Source organism: Natator depressus, chromosome 9, assembly GCF_965152275.1.
Source record: "Natator depressus isolate rNatDep1 chromosome 9, rNatDep2.hap1, whole genome shotgun sequence".
NCBI lineage: Eukaryota > Metazoa > Chordata > Testudines > Cheloniidae > Natator > Natator depressus.
Window position 1 is genome coordinate 44224033 of NC_134242.1, and position 21170 is coordinate 44245202.

The window sequence follows — 21170 nt, forward strand, 5'->3', positions numbered from 1 at the left end:
GACATTCAGGCTCAGGGAGGGTCCCAGAGCTCAGACTGCAGCCTGAGTTCAAACATCTGCATCACAATTAAACAGCCCCGCAGCCCAAGTCAGCTGGGACAGGCCAGTTGTGGGTGCCTAACTGCAGTGTACACACACACTTGGAGGTCAGAAAGTGTAGGGAAAAAGTGAGAGCTGCCAAAAGCCAAGCAGAGTTGGATCTTGCAAATGAAATTAAATACAAAATAAAAGGTTCTTTAGCTATATAAATAAAAAGAAAACAAGGAAAGCAGAAGTGGGAGTGCTAAACATGGAGGATGGGGTGGAGATTAAAAATAATCAAGGTATAGCCCAACACCTAAACAAATACTTTGCCTCAGTTTTACTCAGGGTAACGAAGAGCTTGGGGGCAGTGGCAAGGTGGCCAATGGGACCATGAATATTTTAGGAATTGGCACATGAAATTACAAGCCCAACAGCATTGATTTTCAATGAATCCGTAAACTCAGGAGTCACGCCCTATGATTAGAGAATTGCAAATATAGTATCTATATTTAAGAAAGGGAAAAAAGTGATCCAGGAAACTACAGGCCTGTTAGTTTCAATTCAATTGTATACATGGTGTTAAAACAAATTTTGAAATACAGTAGTTAAGGACAGAGGTAAACGGTAACTGGGATAAAATACACCATGATTTTACAAAAGGTAGATCGCACAGAATTCTTTCCCAGGCATTTGGCTGGTGGATCTTGTCCACATGCTCAGAGTCTAACTGATCACCATATTTGGGGTCAGGAAGGAATTTCCCCCCTAGATTAGACTGGCAGACACCGTGTGGTTCTTTTGCCTTCCTCTGCAGCATGGGGCATGGGTCACTTGCTGGTTTGAACTACTGTATAAATGGTGAATTCTCTGTAACTCAAAGTCTTTACATCAAGATTTGAGGACTTCAGTAACTCAGCCAGAGATTATGGGCCTATTACAGGAGTGGATGGGTGAGGTTCTCTGGCCTGTGATGGGCGGGAAGGTCAGACTAGACTATCATGATGGTCCCCTCTGGCTTTATAAATCTGAGTCTGAATGTAGGGCAGGATCACGGTAGCTTTTGTTATATAACAGAAAATAACTTGCTTTAATGGTGCAAAAAGTTGGTGTTTAAATAAGACTAAACCATGCTTAAGGAAGAGAGTGTTTTAATTTAGGCTATTTGGACAATGAAAGTTTCTGTAAAATACACAGAAGTAAAGATTGCTCAAATGTTCAAAGAAAAGGTGGCAGCTATTTTTGACAGTGCCCAGGACACTTAAAAGATTATCCCAGAGGAACAGCCCCTGAAAGTGGGAATTATCTTCCTGCTTAAGCAGTAAGAGAAGTATAGGTCCTTGCTTTGAAATATCCTATCAACCGTGACAGAATCATGACTGACACAGAAGGTGCAGACAGCGTGGAGGGGTATGGCAAAAACTGCTCTATTTAAGCCTAGTGAAGGCATTTGCTTCAAACGGTGAGGAACTTCTGGTTAAGGCTCAGACAGAAAGTCAGGAAATCTGAGTTATATTCCCAGTTCTGACACATTTCCTTGGACAACTCCCTTAACCTTTGTAAAATAAAGATAATTCCCTGACTCACAGGGGTATAATGCGGCAAAATTAATGTTTGTGAAGTGTTTCAACGTCCCAGGATAGAAAGCTCCAGATCAGTGTTTCTCAAACTGTGGGTTACGACCCCCAGATTGAGGAGAGGTGATCATACATTTGGGGTCGGGGGGAGGGGAAGAAAACACCCCCGACGCTTGACACATCTGCCCCTCGATAGAGTGGGGCGGATGTCCCAAACCCGGTGGCATTGAATCACCATGCGCTAGGTCGCAACACCAATCAAATTCAGAGGCAGGGGGCGCAGGGCCACATTTGATTGGCACTGTGACCTACCACATAGGATCGCAATGCCACTTTGGTTTGGGACATCAGCCCCTCTGTCTCCATCTGTGGAGAGGTGTATGTGCCTAACCTGGCTAAGATGCAACACCTAGAATAGAGAGTTGGGCCCAGCCCTGCGGGACAGGAGCTGCTGCTGTGGGGTGAGTGCAGGGTAGGCTCGTTCTCCAACAACCCCCCTCCTTTTTGTAACCACTGGGGGTTGTGTTAACAGAGGTGAGCCCCAAAGGGTATCATGGCATGAAAAAGTTTGGGAACCACTGCACTAGAGGATGGTCCAGTGGTTAAGCACTAGCCAGGAAATCAGGAATCCTGGTTTCAACTCCCCTGTTCCACTACTGACTTCCTTGGGAACCTTGTGCAAAGTCACTTAGTCTCGTTGTGCCCCAGCCCCCCATCTGTAAAACAGGGATAGCATCACTTCCTTATTTCACAGGGATAGTGTGAGGATAAAAGCCATTAAAGATGGGAGATGCTCAGATACTGAAACAAGAGGGGACATATAAATACTGCAGCCTTCCCATTCCCCTAACACCTTCATAGGCAGTCCTTTTCTGCAGCCAACACAGACAATCTGCAGTACAATCCCAGTACTCATAAATGTACGTTTATGCCTGAAAGGCTCACACATTTAAACAGGCTGAGAAGATCACCTGTCTAACTTACCTGAAATGCACAGAGCAGAACTGAAAGCACTATTCACCAAGTCACCCTTTCCAAGTGTATGTGCTGCAGAAAGCTTTTTCTGTTCCTGAGTTTTGCAGAATGACCTACTCAATGAACTCTTGATAAATAATACTTCTGGAATCTCTGAATTCAGTTTCTGTCACAAGCCTGTTGCTTCCTCAATACACTTAGCAGCCAGGTGCCAGTCAGATGATTTATGGGCTATTTCAATATAGCTTGAAGTAAGAGTGTGGTAACTTGTAAACCAAAAACCCATTAAAAGTGACAGCCCCAGTACTAGCCACATATTCTAAACAAAAAGAGAATACACAAATACCAGTTTGCTTTACCTTTTTCCACAGAAGCATCTGGAATGGACTCAAGTAACTGTTTAATTGGTGAAGAAGCTTTCACTGGCGCTGGTATACTTAGTGGTAATGGTAAAGACGTGGGGACATCAGAAAGGTCAGATTCAGAAGACTGGGAAAAGAGATAATCCTCGCCAAGAGAATGCCGATGTAGCTCAACATCCACTACCTTCCAGAAAGAGGTGAAAGGATTATGATAAATTATACACTTGGCAGCCCAAATATTGTGAGTTACGATGCCTTAATTTGGCCAAAGCCTGCAAGCCCTCCGCACATGGAACTACCACTGATTTCAAAAGAGGCTGCATGGGCAAATGTCTCGCAGGATCAGGCCTACAACAAAACCTAGAAAAATACGATTTGTGATATTAAATACCACAACAAAATAGCACATATCTACCCCTACAGAATTCTGAACAGTGATCATCATCAGGCAAAGTTCCCAGTAACTCAGGACCAGATCCTGAACAACTAATCCGTGTGATGTCCCATTAAAGTCAGTGGGATTCCACATAGGTGCAGGGGTATGTGTTTTTCAGATCTCAAAGCAGGATTAAGGGCTAACCTTGTATGCTTGGTTTGGAAATCCCTTGAAGCATACACTACAGCATTTGTTTACGCTTCAAAAATGTTCCTCACTATCTTGAGGAAGCCCATATTAAAATCTACTTCACTGAGTGAAAAGCTGAGATTATGCAACTGCACAGAAAATCCTTCAATTTAGTAAAATAGAGAAAAATCAAAATCAGAGATGATAAACTATGACTGAAGTTAAGTGACTTATCCCAAGTCTAAAATAGAATCTTGTCTTTAATCCCACAGTCCTGAGCTCTAACCACTAGATTACAGTGCCGCCTATACTGCAGAAAACAGTCAACTAAGCACAACAGGAAGGAGTTCACCGAACTATGGCTAAAAGTGAACAAGTCATAAAATCACTGTGAATCAAGAGGATAGTTCATTTGCTGGCCACTGGCTTCACTATTCTCTATTTTGACTATTAGCTCTAAATTCATTCCGTTTTTTAACTCATTTTTATACTTGTGTGCTACATTTTCTGTGTGTTATTTTTATGTTAAGCTCATTCAACTGATCTTCTAACAAATATACACATACACTATTTATATCTTGAAAGTTTGCTTCTCTTAAAAATATCTGAATTCATTTCTCTTGAAAATAACGAAGATGAAACATCAGCGACTTAAGGGAATGAGCACTGCATCAAGCCAAGTCACTTTCCAGAACTGCTTTATCATTTCATGTTGTAATACAAATCTAATCTATTGTTACAAGAAAAGGTAGTTTGGAGGGTTGTTGTAGCTGTGTTGGTTCCAGGATATTAGAGAGACAAGGCGGGTGAATTGATGTCTTTTATTAGACCAATTTCTGTTGGTGAAAGAGACAAGCTTTTGAGCGACACAGAGCTCTTCTTTAGGTCTGGAAAACGTGCTCCAAGTGTCACAACTAAATAAAAGGTGGAACACAGTTTGTGGGTTTACAACACAAGCATAATATTTCTTCTCATGCAGCCATTTTTAAAAAGAGTTTCCATGCTTTTATTATGAAAAGTTAAAACTATGGTAAAATTTTACTTGGCTACAGTCACTACAATTCCAGTACTAAACTTCTTACTTTGCTAAGTGTTCTGGGATATACAGTCCATGAAAGATTTTATATAACAGCTAGCATTTCCATTCTACAGCTCAGTAACTCACCGTTTCTGCACCAAGTGTCTGCAAGCCAGTATAGGTTCTGTCCAACTGTGGAAAACAATTAGATGAGTGAGTACATTGCAACATGTTAAAATATTAATATTTTAGCTAAAGTTTACAACTAATCTTTTCTGAAACAGTAACACAGCAGCAAGCTCCTAACTACAATAAACTGTGATTCCATAGCAGAGCAGTGATGTATCAAATTTACCAAAGCTAGAGATCACATTTTCTTTGGCAAGTAGCACCGTTTGCACTTTGTAGTGAGCAGAAAAACCATGCTGCTGCTAGGAGGGGGGGAAGGTAGGGTGCGCGTGCGTATAAATCTGTAGGGGGAGGGGAGACTGGCATTCTGCATTAATTAGAATAAATTCTAATTAATTTAAATTAATTACATAAAAATAATTTAAGGTACAAGTGACTCTATCCTCGGACAAGTGTCCTTTTTATTCTTTGCATAAACCCAAATAAATATGAAACAATCTCAATTATATGCAGCAGCAGCATTAAATGGAATTTTTGTTACTGCTTAGCTAGTTTACCCTCAGGCCAACTAACCGACTGAGGTCACCTTACCCAGTGCTCCATCAGTAGATAAGAGACAGGAAGTTTCAGTGAAAACTGTGACACCAGCCGACAGAAGAACCCAGTAGCAGAGACTGCCTGAGCCATACAAATTTCAGAAGAACTCATGCTAGCAGACTAAGGCCCTGTCTACATTAAGGACATATGCACCAGTGTGCAAACTCTTAACACAGACATGATCTACTGGCACAAAGCAGGGTTTACAGTGATGCAGATTAACTGGTTCATTTACCAGATTAAGCTGCACCACAGTAAACTGCAAGTCTACTAGAGCTAGGTGGAGATGAGATTTTGTTGCAAAGTCAAATCAAGAATATTTTGGACAAAGCCAGAAATATTTCAATTCTGAAATACCGCAATGGTGCCTCAAGGGAGTCGTAGTTCAGTTGCTTCAGGCTCCCATTCACTTCTACAGGCCAGGCTCACTGGCCAGATGATGTCTTCCAGAATGGACCAGGGTCTCTCCCCAAGGTAAAGGGATGCAGTGCATCAGGGCAGTCACTTGGCCAGGACCCACGGTGATGCAGTGCACCTGGGGGGCCCACCCACAGAGAAGGGGAGTATGGGGCATCCCTTCTATAACTCCCATGTGGCACAGCAGTGGCCATTCAGAATTGGATTATTTCAGTTTTCCAGGATTTCAGTGAAAAGTTTCATTTAGTCAAAAAACAAATTTTCCATCAAAAACCAGTTTGGATGGAAAGTTTGCAACCAGCCCTAATGCCTAAACCATGAGCATGCATCAATGTAGTCACACTGGTGAGACTTTCCTTAACATAGACAAGACCCAAGTCAAACTATAATAGTGCAGTGACAAAGTTCTGAGGACAACTAAGAATAGTGAAAAAGGAAGGGTAATAAGTGAATTCTGCTGGGGTTGGGCTCAAGTAATTAAAAAGAAAATAAAAGTAATGGCCATTTTCAGAAGTGCTGTGCACCCATTAACCCTCTGCATTCCAGAGACTTTGGAAGAGTCAGGCCCATAAGAAACAAATGAGGATTCTGGGTTTTCCCTCTTCACCCCTTCAAGAACAGGATAAGTCGAATTGTCAGGCTGCAGATCCTTGGTAGCTGCAGGTAAAACCACGGGAAGGAACTAAATAGAACCACCTCTCCTTATGTAGGAAAGATGCCCCTATTAAAAGCCTAGCAAGTTAAAATTGATGAGAAGATGATAAAAATCCAAAATCACAAGGGAGAGCAGCTAAACACTTTACTTCTCTGACCAGAGTCAATTCCAACTTCTTAGACATTGGATGCCCCCAATGGAACATCACCTCTTATATGGCTGATGTCACTTACTTTGCTGTATTTTCCATCTTCATCTCATATGTCCCCTAGTCAGACGTCAAAGGGCAGCGGTACACAACACAATAGAGGAAGGCCACAAACACAGCACATTCCATAGGTTCTCTTGCTGACTCTATCACCCTTTGTACCAGCCATTCTATTGAAGTACCTTCAGATTGTGTATGATATCGATCCTCTTGTTCTGGCTGTCCTTAAAGTGAATCTGAACCCTCACTGGAAATTCTCCCCAGCCTCGTCTGGTTAAATGAAATGGAGGCTCTCTGGAAACAAACAGAAATTCACATTTTTTTTTTTACAGATACCCGTACTACAACTTCCACATTCATCTCTTCAAACAAAAGAATGCTTTCCTGATTGGCTGCTAATTATCCTCAATCCCACTCTCCACCAGAGAGAGAACATGCGGTCTACATAGACAGTCACAGAGACATCTTCATTGTGCATGGGGGAAGGTAAAAGAAAATGATGCCAAAATGGTGAACATTGTGCCAGAAGAGAAAGTAGTAGAGTCAGTTCCTTAATAAATGGCTGCATGATGTCAGATGGTCAGTACCAGTGAAAATCAGTACCATTTGACACTGTCGCAAGCTGAATTTCCAATGCAGAGTTATTATTCTTTCCCTCCTACCATCTACCTAGTCATAAAAGACATTATTATAGTGTTGGTAGACAAGACCAAAGCAACCTCATTTTGACCACCACCTTCCCTGAATACTTCTGGACCCTCACTCTTGCCAGTGCAGGTTTGTCCTTTTATAGGAAGTATGTCCCAGCTGAAGGGATGCATGTTAGAGAGATTATTATAAAAAAAAGAAACTACAGAAATTTATAGTAGCCTGGGATTTTATTTAATTTATATCAGTTCCTGAGGTTGGGACAGATAGCTAGCCCTGCCTCCCCCACCCCTTTCAATCCTGACTGTCCAGGAGCAATGCAGTCTCAAGAACACTGGCCATGTATACACATTTCCAGGTCATAAATCAATGAAGGGAATAAGGGTTGTTAATTTATTAGTAGGGAAGGAATGCAGGGAATGAATAGTGCATGTTATTTGCCCAAACCTCATTTTCTCAGCACTCTCACTGCGGGAGTGTGAAAAAGGTGAAAATAGGTGTCAGATAGTTCTTTCTAAGGGCAGGTCTACACGATCGATTTAGCAGGTCTAGTAAAGAGTAAGGTAGACGGAAGAGTAAGGTAAGACGAAAGGAGATTTTCTCCCATCGACCCCACGGTAACTCAACCTAAGGTACGTCGACTTATTCACATAGCTGGAGTTGCGTAGTGTAGGTCGACTTACCGTAATAGTGTAGACATAGCCCCAGAGAGGGAAAGAAGGGACAGGGAGAGGAATAGATCCTATAAAAACCCCATCTACAGTGGTTTCACACCAGTGTTTTAAAAGGTGCTTGGACAAGTCCTGTGGAGGGACTGAGGCCAATGTACATAGGAGTTACTTTCCTAATCAGTCTGAGTGTGTTATGCCCTTATCTTAGTGGCAGAAAGAAGAGTGGAAATCTACTGTGGGGGAAAAATCCTGTAGTTTACTCTGTTGACCTCAGTGGGGAAATATTTTTCAACAATGGTTTTGGAGAGGGAATGTTGACACTACTACATTTGGCACTGCTTTTCTCTAGTGTCAACACAGCCATACTGTTATTGTAGTCATTCCTCAAAGCATGAGGTTAAACCCAAGACTATGAGTTGCCCACAGGAGAGAGCAGGAGGAAGGCATTTCAGGAAAAAGCTCCTTACTGAAACACACAAGTATCTTTAAACAAATGGGAATTCTAAAAACTCTGGCAAAGAAAATGAACTTTTCACATTGGACTGGGTGGGAGAGAACATCTGTTTCGTCTGGGGTGCAGCCAAACTTGCAATGTAAGTGACGTAATGAAAATAACAGATACACAAGTCCATACTGCTAATATGAAATACAGCATTTCAAGTTTCTCTCAGGTAGGAAAGGCTCTCTTTAATCTGTTAAAACAACTTGGTATGTGTTTCACAAGACTGTGGCATAACAACTAGCAAATGCTGACAAACACCTGGAGAATTAGCTATAGTTAAGCCAAGTTAGAAGTTAAGCTAAAATACCAACAATGCAGCCATAAAAAGAAGGTGAGAATTTCAGTATTTCAATCCTGACAAGCTCAAAGATTCAAGTAATTCTTGATTACCTGACTTCCACCAGGTCGTTAGGTTTGTAACTGGGATGAAGGAAGAACCAGACTTTCTTGACAAAATGATTTATGCTGGGTTCTCTCCGAGAGCCTCGTACATACACCATCCATTTATGGGTTGACTGATCGTTCTCCTCTCTCTTGTCAGGAGGAATATACCTAGCAGAAAAAGTAAAAATAAATAAATAAATTTACATACACAAAAGATTTTGCTATGCTGGTTTTGGATCAATTTGGCAAGAGTTTTAGGAACAGTAAAAGGCTAATTTAGGCCTATATTACTGGCCATACTTGGAGCATCTTAACTGCTTCGTCCAACATTTCACCAAACCCTTCAAACCCCCTTATCCAGGAACAAATCTGAATGGCTTTTATGTACATCTATACTCTTTGCTTTAACTGCACTCCTTCGTATCTCAATATATACATGCTACCCTTCCTGTGAAATAGCTCTGTGTAAATTTCCACCATCTAATCCTTGTTTCCTAATTAGGGGGTTTAATTTTAACCCCTCACGAGTGAGAGAAATTTACCTATCAAATCCTCTTCATACAGTTTTGGAGACAAATCACCTTGAAGAATGGTAAGAGTCAAGCATAATATATACATAAATCTTAACTTATAATAAATGACAGGGCTTGACCCACAAAGTCAAGATCTGGACCCAGATTTCTCAGTGTTTATGGGTGTTTTTAGGACCCATCTCTAATGGTAAGAAAAACAACATCCAACATTCACCACCAATTTGATACTTTCTACTCTGTGGAAAAAAAAAAAGGACATGAGTAGTGCTGCAGCTGGGGCTGATGGCCAGAAGTAGAGCTGTTCAAAGCTTTCCAAAATGAAAATTTTTTTCTCACCAAAACTCAGCCTTCAACTTTGAGAAAACATTCAATTTCTTTTTTAAAATTTCCCATTTTTTGAAAAATTTCTCCAGAAACTCTAGATTAAAAATAAAGGAGACTTTTGGTGATTCTGCTAAATTAGGTATATTCTCTCCCCTCCCACATTTTGGGGCTGGTTTCATCCTTTTTATACTGTCAATTTTTGATTGGTCATTTTAGTCACACGGGGGGATTTGCTAATCCAGAATAAAGGAATCCCATTTTTAAAAATTTCTGATTTTGGAAAAAAACATTTAAAACGTTCTGGAAAATGAAAAATGGAATGGTTTTGGAAAACAATGGAATTAAAAACAAGTTTTGAGTTGTCAACATTTCTGTGACTCCGTGTTTATTTTTTTAACTAGCTTTTGCTAGAGGTGAGCTGCACTAGCAATAGGATGTAAGGGAATTCGCACAGTGCATGCCCGCACTGTGCTAGCCACACCCATTTCCAGAACTTTAATGACAAAATTAAGTGGCTTTGCAAGGGTTTTGACAGAAATGCTGCTCAATCTGACACAAAAAACATGAAATGACATTTCCTTAATTTGTCTTCACCTTAATTCAATGACATTTCCAAAAATTACCATACAGCACTATGGTATTAACTAAGCCTGCATCTCTTACCATAGTGGGAATCACATAGTAGCTCAGTGCTATGGTCCTAGTCCAGCTCTGACTATCCTGGCTTCATTGAACCACATCCCATCAAATACTAACTCCTACCTTCACCAAAGCAGGGTTCTGATCCTGCAACTGGAGCCCTGTGGGGTCTCAGGGACTTCCCAGGCAGATCCTATTGCAGGATCAGGGCCTAGTGCTGCAGGTGGTGGGGCTGGAAGAACTGAATGGGTCAAAATAATTTCTAAAAACCTTAGTTTTGAAGCAAGTGCAGAATCAAACTCCACAACTGTTATTACGATGAGCACTAGCCCTGGGTCCCACAACAGCTATTGTTCACACCCCATGGCCAATAAGGAAGGACTGGACTAGGAGTGCTGGTATAGCTATCGTTTGGAGCGTGCCTCAATTTTAGCTACTTCCTAACTTTAATCCACAATTCAACTCGATAGCTAGCAACTAAGACAATTAGTAAGACCTTAGATACTAACTTGGAGACGTTGCCAACCACGATTGTTTTCTTCACATAAAGCCGTGAAGTTTCATCATTTAACAGACCGGCCTTTCGCTGGCCTGTTTTGTGAGAGCTTGTAACACCAGAAGTGTCCTGAGGGGCAAAAAAAGCAAAAATCAACTTCGCAAACACAGACTTCTTTGGTACTAGAAAGTAAGCTGCTGTAGACCAATAAAAAAAAACAACATTCTAAAACAGACACACACAAATTGCTAACTGCCCATTTTCAAGTAATTTATGTATACAGCAAATAAACACTATATGGCAAAGCCGGGGTCCAGTTATCTGACATACACAATTGGTCTGGGCCAATATTTTACAATAGCAATTAATTAATTTGGATGGCCACCTCAAGATACTTGATTTTCAAAAAGTGCTGAGCACCTGGTGTCTGAAAATCAAGCCCCTTTCAGGAGTCTCAACTTGAGCATCCAAAAATCAGTAGCTGTTTTTTAAAAATCTTAGCCCTGATCTCTAGAACCAAATTCTGCCCCCCAGGGCCTCTATAATTACTTCAATGGAAGTGCCAGATATGTGTCTGGAGGAAAAATGTGGCCCTACTCCAGTAAGAATGATGGATAACAACAGAGCACCAACATCCAGATAAAGCCAGTGAATAGGCAGTAATCATCAGGTATAACACAAACAACCCAAGTGACCTTGTAGCGATCACTTATTAACTGAAGGACAAATCTACAGGAGAAGGTAAGATTGTAATCAGGTCCAGGACCAGTATGTGCTTCAGTGTCATTTGCAAGGGGACTAGAGATACTTTTCTGGGCTCTTGACTGTCTGAAAATGTTGCCCTGAGAATATGGTAGGGCAGAGGTTCTCAACCTCTTTCTTTCTGAGACCCCCCCACAACATGCTATAAAAATTCCAGGGCCCAGCGGCGGAGAGGGGACTTGGGGCTCTGGACCAGGGTGGGGAACTTGGGCATAGGTGTAGTTTGACTTTTATTTTGGGTGGGCACAGGCCAGTGGGGATCGAGCCAGCTCCGCATGGCAGGGTATGTGGAGGGAGCGCCACCTCCACTCCCTGACTCACCTCAGCAGGCCACCTACCAGTCTAGGTTCGGGGGAGGAGGGAAGGAAAGCACAACCAAAATTTATAACTCAAAGGTGGGGGACTCAGCTCAAAAAGTTTGAGAACAGTTCAGGGTGCAGGTAGAGGGGTACCTAAGGGCTGTGTGCAGGCATGGGGGTAGCTCAGGGAGTAGCTTGGGACTGTGTGCAGACAGAGGAGTAGCTCAGGGTGCAGGGAAGGGGGTAACTAGGGGCTGTGTGCAGGCAGGGGGTAGCTCAGGGTGCAGTGAGAGGAGTAGCTAGGGGCTGTGTGCCGGGAGGGCTCTCCTGTGGTCTCTGCTCCCGGAGGGCTATGCCAGCCACAGGTCCTCCATAGGCTCTTACCGGGTGTGAGAGCAAATGGGGCTGGGAGCTGAGGAACAGCTTCAAGCCCCTGCACTAGCAGCAACAGGAGACAAGGGAATGCTGCAGATGCCTGCTCCATGGCACCTAGCCAGAGCAACAGCTACTGCCCAGCTCTGGCTTCCCGCTTCCGACCTGGCCAGGGGGTGGGAAATGTGTGTGGAGCTGCCCTGCTCTTGCAGTGTAGGCGTTTTTGGTTTTGGTTTTTGGTTTTTTTTTTTGGGGGGGGGGGGGGGGGGCGACATCCCCTTGCCTCCCAACTCTGCCCATGGGCTCAGAGCTTCTGCTCTGTGGGGAACACCGAGGTTCCAGCCCCACTGCTCCTGGCTTCAGCCCTGCAGGGGGGTGGTCATCAACCCCGCGGATCCTGGCTTCAGCCCTGCAGGAGGTACTGGGGCTTGGACTCTGGGTTCTAGCCGCAGGACCCCATGGCCCCCCCGAAAAGGTTTGCGGGCCCCGCTGTTGAGAACCGCTGTGGTAGGGTCTTCAGTAATCTGACAATCCACATGTCTACAATAAAAATGGATTCTGTGTTGAGTTTATTGGAGAACAGACGATTGAAATCCTGTCATGGAAAGTAAGGGGCTTACTGCAGGCTAACTGGGGGGCACTCTGGCAGTCAGTAACTCTCCAAAACAGGGCTGGGGCCCTGCTACTTGACTGGTGGTTCTGGGCTGCCTCCCTGCTTGCTCAGCATACTACTCCATTCCGCTGGGCATTATTCAACTTCACGTGCCATACAGAATCAGTTATTTCCATCACTGGTTACTGCTACTTGCCAAACTGTGGAATTCAATTATCTTCAATGGGTCAACCCATCACCGGTATGGATTAACGAGGTTCTGCTATAATAGTAACTACAGGGCTCTGATTTTTTTTATGCTGGAAATGGAGAGACTCTTTACAGGACTCTTCTGGCAGATCTGGATCATTTCTATTAGTCTGTATGTTATTAAACAATCATGCCTTGGTTTAGGCAATGCTGTGTAATGATTAGGGCCACGGGGTGGGGGGCAGAGACAGTACCAGGAATCAAGACTCCTAAGTTTCTCTGCCAGCTATGCAACCAATTCATTGAGAGACCCCGAGCAAATCTGAGAACTTCCTTCTGTAAAATGGGTGCAGTAATAAGTACCGCCTGCCTCGCAGGTATGGTATAAGTCTTAGTTCTTATTTGAAAAAGGGCTCCGAGATCCTCAGGTGAAAAGATGCTATTGATTCTTCATAAGCTTAAGTCTGGGAATTTATAAAAGAGTTGAACACTTTCCTGGGAACAGTGGAAAAAAACAGATCCCACCTTGCTGGCAGCATTCGGGCTGCAGCCAGAAAGGAAATGGATACCAAGTTAGGCTAATTATGATTTCCCAGAGAAGCAGCTGGGTACAGATGAGAAGATTCCCCTTTCTCCGGTGTAGGGTTGTTAACTAGGGCTGCTTACGAGGAATCTGTTTCTCCGGAGAAGACACCGTTTGCTACTGTTCAGAGAAGAGTTAATTTGTTAACTTGCAACCCCCAGGAGCAAGTGAATTAATTTGTTTCTATTCCTCTGAAGGAAATGAGCTGACAACTGACCACACTGAAAACAGGGGAACAGTTGGTGCTTGTTATAGGAAAGGGAACTTTTTTCCCCTTCCTTCCCTTTCTGAGGGAAGGAGATGGTTTTTGCTTTAACACCGTCAGGATGATTTAATCAGTGAAGACACCCTGCCAGTTAGTATCATATTATCTAAAGGGGTGCTGAGCAGACCAAACCTCAGATACAGTAGATGAAGTCTTCAGAATTGCTGTAAGTGATGCAATTCCCATAGCAACTAGCAGCCAGGCAGCTGCACCACTGAGAGACACATCCAAAACAATGAGCGTCCCAGCACGTGCCAGCAGAAAGCCACCATCTGGCAAGACAACTTGGATGCTCACTTGGATACAACACTGCTGGGAGCCACAAACTTCCCCCTCCCTCTCAGGGCTTTTCTTCACTGCACAGTTAACTCAAGCGTTGCCACTAACTTGAGTTCCATTCACAAACAAACCTCTTAGCTCGAGTGTGGTGGTGCTTTTAAATCAAACTGGCTGACTCCCCTCCCTGCACCCTGAGCTACCCCCTGCCCGCACACAGCCCCTAGTTATTCCCTCCCTACTCCCTGAGGTACCCCTGTGCATGCACACAGCCCTTAGTACCCCTCTCCCTGCACCCTCAGCTGTTTTCAAACTTTTTGAGCTGAGCCCCCATTTTTGAGTTATAAATTTTGGTTGCAGCCCCACCCCAAACCCAGACTGGTAGGTGGCCTGCTGAGATGAGTCAGGGAGTGGAGATGGCGCTCCCTCCACATACCCTGCCATGCAAAGCTGGCTCGATCCCTGCTCACCTGTGCCCACCCAAAATAAAAGTCAAACTAGACCTATGCCCGAGCTCCCCACCACCCTGGCCCAGAGCCCCAGGTCCTCCGTTCCCTGCTGGGCCCTGGAGTTTTTAATAGCATGTTGTGCAGGGGTCTCAGAAAGAAAAAGGTTGAGAACCTCTGCCTTAAAGGACCTGTGTGCTAACTGGATCTGTAGCCTAACTCAGTGGTTCTCAACCTTTCCAGATGACTGTACCCCTTCAAAGAGGCTGATTTGTCTTGCATACCCCAAGTTTCACCTCAATTAAAAACTACTTGCTTATAAAAATCAGACATAAAAGTACAAAAGCATCACAGCACACTATTACTGAAAAATTGCTGACTTTCCCATTTTTACCATATAATTATAAAATAAATTGATTTGGAATATGAATATTGTACTTACATTTCAGTGTGATAGTTGAGCCTGTTTTTCACTTGTGAGCCTTGTCTGAAGCCTGAACCCAGGCAGCGGGGCTGAAGCATGTGATTTAGCTTTAGGGGACCCCCTCTGGCATGCAGCCCTGGACAACTGCCCTGCTTGCCAACCCCTAATGCTGGCCCTGCACTTGTGACCTCCCTTAAACCCATCCCTCGACCCCTATGGGGGCTGTAACCCCCAGGTTGAGAAACACTATCTAGATGAGTTGAGTACCCCATGGAAGATCTTTGAGTACTCCCAGGGGCAAATGTACCCCAGTTGAAAACCACTGGTCTAACTTATTAGCTGCCAACCCGATCACTCTGCAGTTCAAGCATTATTTCACAGCAAGGCCGCTCTCACTGGAACTAACTTGAGAGGAGTTAACTTGAGTTAATTCTGTAGTGAAAACCTATCCTCAGTAAGTCTGCACAATCAGCGAAAGGCAACAGAACAACCTGCTGGTGGGGCATGGAAGGACCCCCACAGTATGTCTACACCATGATAAAAAAAATCTTCCATACTGAGTCTCAGAGCTCAGGTCAGCTGACGCAGGCTCACAAGGCTTGAGCTGCAGGGCTATAAAATTGCAGTATAGACATTCGGGGAGAAGCCTGGTCACCGAGACCTGGGGTCTCAGAACCTGGGCTCCAATCTGAGCATCTACACTGCAAGTTTATAGCCCTGCAGCCTGCCAACCTGAGTCAGCTGACCAAGCCAGCCACAGGTTATTATTGCAATGTAGACATATTCCCAGAGAGCAGGGTTGAGAAAAATATACTCCTCACCCTGCTCCCCTGCCAACGCTGGCACAGGCCCTCCAGGTAGTTGGGAAAGAATTTCTGGGACCACACACACCTTCTGTCTTTCTGCCCACCCCCTTTTCACAGCTTTACATTACCCGTCCGGTATTTCTGCTTGGTCTCTGATCCAGGTTGTTTGCCAATCGCTCTTCCATGTCCAGACTGCCATTGTCTTTCTCCAGGAGGAAGTCATTGTGCTGAGATAATGAGTCACTTTCTGAATGGTTAGCAGATGGAGTTTCTGATCCATGATTAGCAGGAGATGAGGATCTGGATGGCGATTCCAAGAACTTCTTGACTGAAGGATGATTAAAAACCATAGAGTCGCATGTCTTGGCTCCCTGCAATAATAAAGTTCAGGCAGATCCATTATTTTTTCCACCTCAAATAAAATTGGCCAGAAAATGAAGAGAAGAGTATCAGCATACAGAAACAAAGAACCAATATTTAATCATAGGTAAATGATGATTGAAAAACTGACTACTGCTCAAGAAAAGAGGGCCAAATAACCTACTCCAACACTAAAGATGCCTTGGTCCAAAAAAAATCTCCACTGCAACACACCCAGACTACTTTGCAGGATGACATTAAACCAAGACTGGCTTCTTTAGGCTTGCAGGCATGTACTTTCCCATAACACAGGTGGTAACATCACACCGTGTATGCTGCTCTATTCCTGTGGTCAGGCAGGGTATTTAAATGCATTAGACTCTTATTCTTCATACAACTGGCATTCTGCAAAAGACTAAGAGATAAGCTGCATGCATCAGTGCCCTGCCTGCTCACAGAAGGTAACCAGAGGGTCAAGAGTCACATGCTTGCTCATGCCTGCAAACCAAACCAGGCATACTAGATCTCATCTTAGACCTACCTTCCTTAACAGAGTCCCTTTATAAGTGACCTGCAAAGGACAACAATGGGTTAATGCCCCTCTTTTGGCTTTTTATTATGTATAAAGGCAGCCTAGGAGGCTTCTTCTTGCTTGCCAGTTTAACCTTAAGCATATAAATCTGCCTCATCAAGCAGCTCTCCTTGGAAGAGAGAGAGACCTGGAGCAATAACTTTCTCAGCCCTGAACTGAAGAGGTAGGAGGTGGGGGTTCTGAATCTTTGGGGGATGGAATTTTCAACAGTGCTTACGGGCAGTGAGAAGCACTTCAGTGTTTCGAAAAATCCCATGGCTAATAAAGCTCTTTCCTCCCAACTGTTTGTTAGGCAATTGCGTTCAATAGACTCATAGAAGATTAGGGTTGGAAGAGACCTCAGGAGGTCATCTAGTCCAACCCCCTGCTCAAAGCAGGACCAACACGAACTAAATCATCCCAGTCAGGACTTTGTGAAGCTGGGCCTTAAAAACCTCTAAGGATGGAGATTCCAGCACTTCCCTATGTAACCCATTTCAGTGCTTCACCACCCTCCTAGTGAAATAGTGTTTCCTAATATCCAACCTAGACCTCCCCCACTGCAACTTGAGACCATTGCTCCTTGTTCTGTCACCTGCCACCACTGAGAACAGCGGAGCTTCACCCTCTTTGGAACCCCCTTCAGGTAGTTGAAGGCTGCTATCAAATCCCCCCCTCACTCTTCTCTTCTGTAGACGAAACAAGTCCAGTTCCCTCAGCCTCCCCTCATATGTCATGTGTCCCAGCCCCCTAATCATTTTCACTGCCCTCCGCTGAACTCTCTCCAATTTGTCCACATCCTTTGTGCAGTGGGGGACCCAAAACTGGACACAAGGCTCCAGATGTGGCCTCAGCAGTGCCGAATAGAGGAGAATAATCACTTCCCTCAAATACTCGCTAATACTCACTAATTAAATACTCACTAATTAAAACAAACTTTTTAGACAGCCTGGCCATCTCTACACTAGCGAGTTTACAGCGACATAGCTATACTGATGCAGCTGTGCCGCTGTATGCCGATAGAGATAGCTCCCCCGTCGATATAATTAAACCACCTCCAAAGAGCGGCAGTAGCTATGTCGGCGGGAGAGATGACTCCTGCCAACAGAGATCTGTCCACACCGGCGCTTCTGTTGGTGTAACTTATGTCACTCAGAAGAGTGTGTTTTTTTCCCACACCCCTGAGCAACATAAGTTACACTGACAAAAGTGCTAGTGTAGACATTGCCAGTCAGAGGCTCTCTCTTCCCCTCCTGAATCCTGAGCTTTGACTTCCTTGGTATTTGTGATGTAATCATCCTACTAGTTCTCCAGTTACCCATAAAATATTCCATGAAAAACCTTTCAGCCTTCTCTGTGCATCAAAGGAGCAAATAACCAAAAACCCATTTTGTTTATACTCCTCTAAGCAAAGAGGCTTACTAAATTTCAGGAAAAAAGTTAATAACTGAAACCATATTTAATTATAAATCTCAAAACCCATCTGTACTGCAGTAAGTTCACATGGTCAGAAAAGCTGGTTTTTATTTTTAAATTACAGCAGATCAAGAATGTTGTAAACACAACTTGCTGGAAGGTCATAGGTATTTTAAAAGGGAACACAATGAATTAAACTACAACAGACTGACACACTTTACTAGACATGAAAGCAAAACTATGGTAGCTGCCGATAAAACCAAACCCTTACTTAAAAACATTGCATAGATGGCAAAAAATCTAGCAGCCTTGTAAAATGAAAGGAGCTTTGGTCTGGCCAACATGCAAGTTAGACCCTTTGAGTGAAACTCAAATTCAATCAGAAATGCATCTGAACTTCAGCACCCAGCACAAACTCAAAAGCTGTAGAAAAAAACAGGGGCAATGGCTGTACTTTCATAAAGATTTCTTTAGCAACTTTTGAAGTGAATGTAATATTTGTGAAGCACATCAGACTCACAGATAAATTGGGGAAACAAACTCTCCATCTGATAGAACAGATATAGAAAGCAGGAGGAGGCAGTACAAACCCATTGTTAATGTGCCTTCCCCGTGGTACTAGAGGGAGCACTTGAAGATCAGAAGTAGCTCAGTCATCCAGAATAGTCAACACAGAAATCCAGAAAAAACATTCCTCCCATCACCACCAAATTCTCTGTCCATACCAATTCAGCAACATGTGTTTGAAGAGGCAAAAAGCGAGTCAGATTTTAAAAAATAAAATTGTAAAAAGCCTCCTGGAAGTGCTAATAGGATACTAGTGTAACAAAAGCAACCCCTGCTGAGTAGAACCACACATCTGGGTATTCTCTAGGCAGGTAAGGCAAACCCCTGGTTTCCATCCACACGCCCGAAGTTTGACACAGCAGTTCCATCCTTTATTAGAACACAGATAAAACATTAACCTCAATCCAAACATTAGCAATTTAAAGGTGAACTGCAAGTCAAAAACAAAACTTGAGTTAAACCCAGACACAGCACATGTCCTGACAGTCCAACTTGCTAGACCACAGGGGCACATAGCATGGAAGTAAGTTTTAGCTAGCTGTTTCTAAATTCACTTTCTCCCATTTATTACATCTCCTTGGTACTCCCTGGTTCACGGCAGGTATTATTCTGTGAAGTCATAAATACAGTGGGCTCCATGTGTAAAAGTAAGGATGGTTTTGAAGTTAAGGCACTGACTGGGACTCAGGAGATCTGGGTTTCTGTTCCCAAATCTGCCAGATTCCCCGTGTGACCTTGGATAAACCATTAATCCCTCTTCTATCTCAGTTCTAATCTGTAAAATGGGATAATATTGTCCTACTCTAAAGAGTGTTGCATAGATAAATTCATTAATAGTTGTGAAGTCCTGTGTACTAATACCGTGATGAGCACTGTAGAAAAGACACTACATTTCAGAAAACAAAACATGGGTGGGTGATGGTTTTTCAGGGAGAGGAGGGAACAGTGTTTCTGGGATAAAATAATTTAACAGCGTAGTTAAAATCTGTCTCTGCTGAATGCCCCTGCAGCCTGTTTTGTGGCAGCACAAGTTTTGCACAATTCAGTTACCACGTTTGTTTTACAGTTCAGCTTTCAAGCGTTTACGATTGTACCACAAAAGCAAAACAGGAAAGCTACACAGTGGCTAAACTATGCAGTCTAACTTTGCAAATATTCTGCAGTTTTACTGTTCCAAAAATAAATTTTTACCTCTCCAACTTTAAGGAGACCAGCAGAAGCATAATAGTTAGCCACAATGCAGGCACGAAGCTTATCCATCATCCTCCTTGCCTCAAGCAGGCGCTATAAAAAGAAGAGAAACTGTATTATAAAGTACTGCTATTGCAGCACCTTTCAATACTTCCTGATCCTCTAACTTATCTCCTTTTAAGAGAGAGACCTTTATACCTGATCTATGACTTCAATCTCATGTTCCTTATTCTTCATTTCAACAGCAAACTGCTCTTTAATAATTGTCTCAATCTTCTGTACAGCAGCATCTCGAGCTGTTCAAAAAAGCACATTAAAGTAAAAGGGAAGTTTTCAGAGGCAAGGATTTATAGTTCAATCCTAAAGGTTCTAAGTGAAAAGAAATGTTATAGAAGGAAAAATAAAGTTTACGGTAACTGAGCACAACACAATGAAAGGGATCTCTAGCACTGAGTGCCAATTTCTTTTTATTTCTGGTCCGCACCAGAATATAATTTTTCTTAAAATATGTACATAAGTTGGTTTTTACAAGGATTTTTTTTTCTTGTAAGCACTGAGGTGGGAGACCAGTCACGAGACACTGTTTACTATTAGATCTGAAAAGTAGTAAATATTAAAAGAGAAAAAAATGCCACACACACTGCAACATAGCCATTAGACTATAACAAACATATGCATCAATATGCAAACACAATACAGAGAGGATGACGGGGCAGAACCACACACACACCAAAGAGGAAGTCTACAGATGGGAAAGGGAAGGCTGTATCCTACTATGATATACAGCAGTGGTGCCCAACCTTCGACCCACCAGAACATTTCATAAGGCCCATGGCCCGCTTCAACATAATACACTAACGGCTGATTCATTAGTATTTCTTGTCATGTTTATATCATTTTAGTTTATACAAGGAAGTATAAAAAAATGCGATAAAGAATGGGTTGTTTTTTTTAATTGAAGTGTCATGTTTCATATAAAACAAGCCTGTAAACAACAACTCTCTGCATTCGCAGCTCAGCTGTAGACTAACTGGACCAATTAAACATATACTTCTTTAGTGATTGTTGCTATAAAAATTCAGGAAGACATCTTCGGACATGCACAGATTAGCTGTAGTCTGCCCTAGATGCAATACTTTTGATTGGCAGGTAAAAGCAGATGACGCACAAAAATGCCTCCAACAAAAAAAAATGGAAATTGAGCGTTGAATGTCATGTTTTTCAAAGTAAGTGGACCGATCAATTCTTTTTTGTCCTCATCAAGGCCAATCATTATGTCTCATTTAGAAATAAACAGTTGCAGTGTGGA

The 21170-nt window shown here is 43.0% G+C and overlaps 1 protein-coding gene across 5 annotated transcripts in view; it reads right to left on the minus strand.

The window, feature by feature from the left end:
- The window catches only part of YEATS2 (YEATS domain containing 2), a 76144-nt gene that overhangs the window by 50106 nt on the left and 4868 nt on the right, over positions 1–21170 (minus strand). For 3 of the 5 annotated variants that reach the window (XM_074963994.1, XM_074963991.1, XM_074963990.1), the window contains exons 3-10: positions 20060–20157; positions 19862–19954; positions 15885–16127; positions 10735–10850; positions 8736–8897; positions 6707–6818; positions 4666–4710; positions 2933–3119 (exon numbers count right to left, since the gene is read on the minus strand). In XM_074963994.1, the coding sequence (XP_074820095.1) occupies positions 2933–3119; positions 4666–4710; positions 6707–6818; positions 8736–8897; positions 10735–10850; positions 15885–16127; positions 19862–19954; positions 20060–20157 (1056 nt within the window). The remainder of the gene's footprint in view (positions 1–2932; positions 3120–4665; positions 4711–6706; positions 6819–8735; positions 8898–10734; positions 10851–15884; positions 16128–19861; positions 19955–20059; positions 20158–21170) is intronic. The other 2 variants (XM_074963992.1, XM_074963993.1) reach the window with 2 other exon arrangements.